Below are 7,943 nucleotides of genomic sequence, written 5' to 3' on the forward strand. Positions count from 1 at the left end.
TGCTACTTGTAATTGTTATTTGCCTTCATATGAAGAAATAAAAGCGACAGTCTTATGCTGCAGATTTCTCACCTGTCATGAATGTAGATGTATGTGTTGATACTTTGAGCACTAGTACTCTTCTTTCTTAAAATTTACAGGAGATACTGACACTGCCAAGACTTCTGATGATATCAGTTTAAGTCTTGGCCAGAGTTCTAGCCTATGTAAAGAAGGGAGTGAAGAACAAGGTAAAATTTCTTCTTCCTGCATATTAAACGTGGTATTTTGTTACCAAAGACCCTTTGCTTAACATGCTAAATAAATTAATGCAATTTGTTGATAGACTGTAAGAAAGGGTATCTCTAAGCTCTCTGTTTCCTTTCTTAATTACTCTAAGTTCCTAGGATGCATAGCTTGAGTACTTCTAACTTTATTCTTTGGCTGCATGCTTTTTGTTCTGGCATCTCCCAGCAGGTAATAAATAGTTACTATATTCTCTGTCTCCTTGCTGCTGAAAGGTAGCTAGCTTGCACATCTCTAGATGATCTCTCTCACACTGAAGGTGGCCTGGGATTCATGGATTTCACTGTAGACTAATTTGCTTTGCTTTCCAATACAGACAATTTTTTTTTTTTTTTTAAATTGCTTTTCTTTAAAGAAAATACTCCAGTGCAGAGTTCTGTGTTTCTGGAGCTGTAGACTGATTCTAATATGCAAGCTATGAGAGTTTTGTAATTGGGTTTTTTCCTAGTATGTAAGGAAACTGCAGGCTTGTATTCTTCAGTTGTCCAATTTAGTTTCAAGTCTCATTTTTCATTTAGCTTTATTGCTAGAAGTTGTCTGCTCAGACTAAAATAACAAAAAACTGTAGGGAAACTCTTTGTTTGCTGATTTTAAGTACCTGGTGATTAGCAGGAAGTTAACTCTGGGAATTCTGTAGTTCATTTTGGCCAATCTAATCAGCCTGATGGGTTCCTTTCAGTTGTTACTGTGTGATTCAGTGCAGAAAGTATGCTTAAAATAGAGGATTACAGGTGGCTGGGCTGTTGTAATAGGGTTCTACTACTTTCAGCTGAGTAATGGAACTGTTTGTGAAATTTCTTAAGTTACACATTTGTAAATACACTCTACAAAAAATTAGCAATTGTAGTAACTTCACCTGGCCTTCGGATCTTTTATTTTTAGTAACAGTACTGAAAAGGAAAGTAGCCTGACATTTAGTACTACCTGCAGGTGTGGATGCTTTTACTGGAGACCACTTGTGATGAATAACAGAAACAATTGTTCTGAGCAAAAGCTAAAGGCAAATCCTCATGATTTGCTTTAACCACACCAGTTTTAGAGGTAGTGAAACTCAGTAACTTCGTAGGGAGTTTTGTTATAGGAATTTCATTATATAGTACCAATAGACCTGGCCAGTGCCTGCAGCCTTGCTAACTGTGAGCTGACTTGGCATCTGGTAGGAAAAGGTTGGACCAAATCTTAAAGGTCTTTTTCAAACTAGATGATTCTGTGATTCTATTAAAGATGATTTTGGGGGGTTTTGTTGTGGCTTCAGAGGTAATTGGCTTTACTTTTTTTTTTTTAAATAATTTTAAAGGTTATGTGAAACAAACAGTTTACTGCGTGTAGGAAACAAAACAAAAGGCGGGGTACCTTTTTTTTAATTAAGAAACCTTGGGATACATAAAACCATTAAGTCTGAGACACATGAGCAGTAGAGGAGGTTGGGGACTAGTCAGAATTGTGTTGTCTTTTATTAGCTGCTAAGATTAAGCTGGTGTTGATGGTTTCTTTTTTATAAAAAAAAAAAAAAGCTCTGTCAGGTTTGCCCAGATGCTAGGGAATCTTCTAAATGGTAATGTGATGCATAGTACTTGCAAATGGATTTGTCAGTTTATTTACTTTAGTGTAAACAAGCAGTTGTAAAGCAGACTGTATAACTTACATGAACATTGTACATGAATATTTTTAAATATGTGCTTAAACAGATTTGGCAACTGATCGGAAGCTTTTTCGTCTGGTGTCGAATGACTCGTTTGTCTCCATCCAACCTTCATTATCCTCTGGACAGGATTTGCCAAGAGACAACAGCGACAAAGTGTGCCTCTCGAACAACCAGCTTGTGGACCAGTCTAAAAACAGTGCATGTGACGCAGAAGTAGCTTCGCTTGTAACTCTGCATTCTCACTCCTATAGGAAGGATCATAGACCACGAGGTGTACCAAGGACTTCTAGCTCTGCTGTCGCTTTTCCAGATGCTTCACTAAATGACTTCCCCCTCTATCAACAAAGACGAGGACTAGATCCTGTCAGTGAGTTAGAAGCTTCCAAGCCCCCTTCTGGTTCCAGAGAGTCCTTGGCTGAGAACTCTTGCATTTCAGGAGTTTTTCAATTAGATGACATTCTGAAAAGTAGCAGCCCTCAACCATTGGCTAAGAGTGGGAAGAGCAAATCCTTGAAAGCAGACAAAAGTGTGGACAGTCTGAGAAGCCTGAGTACTAGAAGCAGTGGTTCAACAGAAAGCTACTGCAGTGGGACTGATCGTGACACTAACAGTACCATCAGTAGCTATAAAAGTGAACATACTAGCTCGACGCATATAGAAAGTGTGTTATCGGAGCATGAGGAGGAGTCTCCTAGAGAAGAGAAAAAGGATGGTAAGAAAAAGGACTGTGGTGTTGACTCAGAGGATGACAGTAGTTCTACTACTGACAAAAGGACTAGTAGCGAAAGGACTGCTGTGGAAGTGAGCACTAACAGTGGTGTTCAAGAGGTAAAGGGTTCTAATGCATCTGATGAGATGCACAGTCAGAAAGGTCTCAGTGCCTCTGCGTCAGAGGAGGCCAATAAGAACCCACATGCCAATGAATTGACTACGCAAGCTGACAGGCCACCTGGGAAGGCTGCTGAACAAAGAGATGAGCAGAGTGAGAAACTGGCTGTGTTAGATTCAAGAGCTGCTAAAGAAACTAGTGGAAAACAAAAAGAAGGAGATGTTCGACCAAAATCTTCTAGTTTAATACATCGAACAGCTTCTACCCACAAGTCCAGCCGGAGAAGGACAGGAAAAAAGCGGGCTAGTAGTTTTGATTCAAGTCGGCACAGGGAATATGTTTCCTTCCGAGGTGTATCTGGTACTAAACCTCACAGTGCTGTGTTTTGTCATGATGAGGACTCCAGTGATCAAAGTGACTTGAGCAGGACATCAAGTATGCAGTCAGCTCACCAGTTCAGCAGTGATAGCTCTTCCAGCACCACCTCCCATTCGTGCCAGTCTCCTGAGGGAAAATACAGTGCTCTAAAGACCAAATATGTTTCTAGAGAACGTGGGGGCACAGACCCTGAAAGTGCTCACAAACCCCATGTAAGCTCTGAAGGAATTGGCAAAAAACGATCTACGCGTCGGACTTCTAGCACAAACAGTGCCAAGAATCGTGCCAGAGTATTAAGCCTGGACAGTGGTACTGTAGCTTGTTTAAATGACCCAAATAGTTTAATGGCACCGGGTAACATAAAACAGTTAACCACTTCAAAATCTGATTTGGAAGCCAAAGAAGGAGAGGTGCTAGATGAGCTATCTCTGTTGGGAAGGGCTTCACACCTAGAGTCAGTCACTCGTTCTAGGAATAGCTTACCAAGCCAGGCTACGTTTCCTGAAGGGGAAGAGCACGAATCAGCAAGTGGAGGTAAGTAAATGACCAGAAGTACCTTGCTGTATTTTGTTAATGAGTCTGGTATCTATGACTTAAGTTACAACTATACTTAAGTGTCTTCCTGTTTCTTTGTTCTTGCCTAGTAAAACTGACAAAAGCATTTCCTTCATAATCTCTTGGAAGTTCTACAGAAATGGGAGTTGAATTAAAACAAATGTTTTGCAGTCTATAGGTGGAGGTGTTACGGGTTTGTAACTGGCAGTCTTTGTTAACCAGAGCTGTATCTTAAAATTATTTGTGATCATATCAGACCATCCATTCTATTACTCAAACTTCAAAATATGTGTACATGTTAACAATAAGAGAGACTACTTTTGTTTGAAAGATCTTGCAGTTTAGAAAATTGGGAACATGGGAGTGATTGTGTGAAGTTACTGCTGCCTCTTAGATGAACTCTCTGGCATGGCTTGAGGTGGTATCAAAAAGAAAAAACCAAAACAACAAAACACCATGCTGCCTTTTTACGATGGTCTAGTTACTAAGCTGAATTCTCCCAGGGATTTGATTTTGCTTAGCCTTGCCATTGTTGGCTAGACAGTGGTGTTTACTTTGGGTAGTTTTTTTTTTTTGTCCTCATTATGAGAACACAATAACCTTCCTGTCCTGGAGAAAGGAATGTAGTTTCCTCTTACTTTCTGTAACTATTGCTTTGCTTGGTGTGAGTACTAAGCTTACCTGTAGTAGCTGGTATTAATATAAATTAGATTAATAGGAGCATTTAAAAAAAAGAAAATTGGAGCTCTTAATAGTTTTTTGTTTATAACTTGTTATGATTTTTCATTGTCTTTTCTTGGTTAGCCATATTGACTGCCTTAACTGGAAGGCTTTTTGTGTCATGGAGGATAAGTGGGTTTAAAATACGTTTTCAGAACAGTATGGGATTGCTAACTGCCTCAGTCTGACTTTTGGGATTGTTTGAGGGGAATACCTACCAGATAATCTAGATCTTGTTAGCTAAGCACACAAATGCTTCATAAAATTGTGGTTCAGATCAAAACAGTATTTTTAAGAAATTGTGGCAAATTTACTGTCCTTGTTATTTAGACTGCCTAAGCGAAGTATAATCACTCTTCCATCTTAAAAGGAGAGACTTCCAACTCACAGTGAGATGAGATATGGCCAATAGTGGTTGGTTTTTTTTTTTTTTCCCCCCCCCACCCCTGACACTGACATAAAAGCAAACTCTAAGAATCAGTATAATTAATTCCTAGAGGGGTAAAAAAAGTGTGCTACACTGAAGGTCATCTGTGTATTGATTACTGATCAAATTTGACTGGTTTATGATTAGCTCAGACCTATTTAGATACCTTCACTTAAAAAATAAATCTGCATATATTGGTACTTTTTATCTTCCTGTTACTCATAGTAACTCTTCTACAGTAGCTTTAATGAGAGAGTCTGGGTTACCTTTTTAGTACTAACTCTGCAAGCTAAACACTTACCACACATTCTTAAATGCCTTGTTGAAGTGACAGCTCTTCTTTATGTCTGTGGACAATAATTTGGCTAATAAAAGGTCTGCTTTATGTATTTACCGTTTTGACACTATGCTCTCCTTAGCACAAGATTTAATTTCATTTTGGTTTGTGTTACTACAGCTTAAAACTGCTAAGGTTCTCTCGTTATATGCAAAGCATATACAGAACATGTCAGACTTTATATACGCTCACCGGTTACCAGTAGTCTGAAAGAATCAGTGCATGACTGATCACTGTATATTGCCAAATATTTTGATTGCTCTTTTAAATAATGAAATGGTGGGCAAGACCAATCCTAACACATTTAAAAGCAATCTTAAAGTTACAAATCTGTAGCGGCTTAAGCAGGGAAGTCTTGCTGTCATTCCCACTGTACTGTTGTCTTCAGTTTGGTCTTTAAACTTTGTTTAGGTAATGGTCATTTTGACATTGTTAGTATTTTTAATAAATGGCAAACACCCAAGTATTACTTGCCCATGGGTTTCAGGCTGACTTTAAGAAGCAATCCGGATTCAGGTTCTCCAGATTTGATTACATCATATGATTAATAACACTTGCTGTACCTGATGTTTTTTATTACCAATAGAATAGGAAATATTTCCATTATGATTGTAAGAAATAAATGTCATTCTTGTTTTTTTTGAAAGCAGAACAAAAAATACCACTTTTCTTTAGCATTACTTACATATTTATGGAGTTATGTTTAGCATCAAGCCAGAAATTATTCTGAATTTAGCTTTTCATGATCGATCTGAATAATTCGTTTGTGTTGTCCTTTGTTTCTACTGGTTTTTCTTTTGTGTGTTTTTTGTTGGGTGGGGTGTTTTTTGCCAAATTTATAGCTTATATTACAAGTTTTATAACAGCTGTGTATTTAATTATGGCTTTCTTTTTTTGGGCCTACCTGTGACCAATAGTAATCAGAGAAAATGTTTTAACTTTCTGGATTCTAACTTGCTTTATATTCAGTATTTCCCACTGTTGAGTTGTCTTTACCCTTTGGCAGTGTTTTTAAAGACATACATGTGTAATATATATTTCTATCATATGTGTGTATATCCAAGTTATTTGAGAAAATTAAGAAGTTACTTTATTTCCCTGCAGCAGATAAATTACAGAATAAACTTGGTTCAGATTGTCATAGGATCAGAGGATATTGGTTGGATGGGACATTTAGAAATTGTCTGGTCCAACCTGCTGAAAGAATTATTTTATAATTCCATATAAATATTTTTTAATTTCTGTGATTGCTTATGATAACCTTCTGAAACAAATAATTAACAGATGCATGCTGGATAACCCAAAGGCTGATATTAATACCATCTCTTCTTTTTTGGTCAGCAGCTTTCAGTTCCTATTTTTCAAATATGACTTAAATCAGTAATTATAACTTCATTTTATCTTTAAGTCTTTAGGGATTAAACTGAAAAGTACATTCTTACTTGTTTGTGTAACTGCTAAAGTGTGTTTCGTAATGGATATGGTCTTTATTAGTTTTTTTTACTAAGCAGGATGCTATACAAACTTGTACGTGTTTTACTTCAGCAGATACAACTTAGCAGTTTCATTTCTATCTTCCTATGCCAGGAAGTGGTGAATGACTCACTTTTTACAAGATAACTTGTGCATTTGCCTAGAAATTGCAGTTCATTAAAATGCAGACAAACAGCATTTGAAACTCTGTAATTAAACACATGTGGTGGATGTATAACAAAAGAATGGAAGATGGCTTACAATAGTTGTTGCCCTCATTTAACTACTCGGCATCTAAAAGTAGCTAGTGAATTGATGGGTTATGGGCTAGGTGGATTTGTTTAGATGTCTAAAAGTTTGCTTAGATGCCTAGAGATATTCTGGAAATACCACCTTGACACTCTCCTATGCCTAGCTTCTGTCAGATATGTGCTATTTCTGGATTGCTGTTTGTGAAGGTTTAAAGAACGAGCACAATGCCATATATGACACAGTGATGTTTAGTAAAACTTGACCTGACCTGAAAAGTCATGTGTTCTCCCCCAGCTCTTTCTTAAATGTAAAAGACGCACCCACCCTTAAGTTGCTGCTCTCTTCTTGCAGCTTGCTGTAATTTAAGATTTATTTATTTATTGTAAGTTCTTGAGTTACATAGCCTTTTGTAAATAAAACTGCATGTAATGTAATGCATTTTCCTTCTGTGTGTTGCATAGCAATACTGAAGTAATGGCTCATACTGTTTTCTTGTGTTTTGTGGTCTGCAGTACACCTCTACAGGCAGGCAAAATAGGGTTTTGTGAGCTTGGATTAGAATCTTGACTTTCATATAGCGTATGGAAACCTGTTAATCTTTTCAGTCCGCATGTGTTTGTACATACATGCTTAGCATATCTGCCTGCAATCATTAGACAGTGTCCTCTCCAAAGTTAAAAGTACAATTCGGTTCTCTGCTATGCAGCCGCTGGTCACGTCAACTGTTACCAATGTATCACACTTTTCCTACTATGCTGATGTTGCGTATAGTCTACAGCCATTATTTATTTTGCCTGTGTTGTAGAGCTGTTCCGTGCTTCTGATGGCTTTAGTTTAGTATGTTTCCTGCAGGTGGAATTAATACGGTTACAGAAGATGGGGCTTCCGGTCTGTTTTCTGGGAGTCTATCAGTTCACATTCGAACTGCTATAAACCAAACTGTTTTGCATGAGAAATCGAACCCTGAAAGAGTTTAGAAATGGTGGAAACTGAAAAAAGTGTAAAGCTACTGTAATCTGGTTGTGTGTATGTTAGCTATCTA

General features: G+C 37.6%; 1 protein-coding gene across 11 annotated transcripts in view; it reads left to right on the forward strand.

Moving 5' to 3' along the window:
* The window catches only part of PCNX1 (pecanex 1), an 86,441-nt gene that overhangs the window by 16,251 nt on the left and 62,247 nt on the right, over positions 1 to 7,943 (forward strand). For all 11 annotated transcript variants that reach the window (XM_035898012.1, XM_009642609.2, XM_035898010.1 and 8 more), the window contains 2 exons: positions 141 to 230; positions 1,974 to 3,671. In XM_035898012.1, coding sequence (XP_035753905.1) covers positions 141 to 230; positions 1,974 to 3,671 — 1,788 coding nt within the window. The remainder of the gene's footprint in view (positions 1 to 140; positions 231 to 1,973; positions 3,672 to 7,943) is intronic.

The sequence above is a fragment of the Egretta garzetta genome, unplaced genomic scaffold, assembly GCF_000687185.1.
Source record: "Egretta garzetta isolate BGI_Z169 unplaced genomic scaffold, ASM68718v1 scaffold177, whole genome shotgun sequence".
In the NCBI taxonomy this organism is placed as follows: domain Eukaryota; kingdom Metazoa; phylum Chordata; class Aves; order Pelecaniformes; family Ardeidae; genus Egretta; species Egretta garzetta.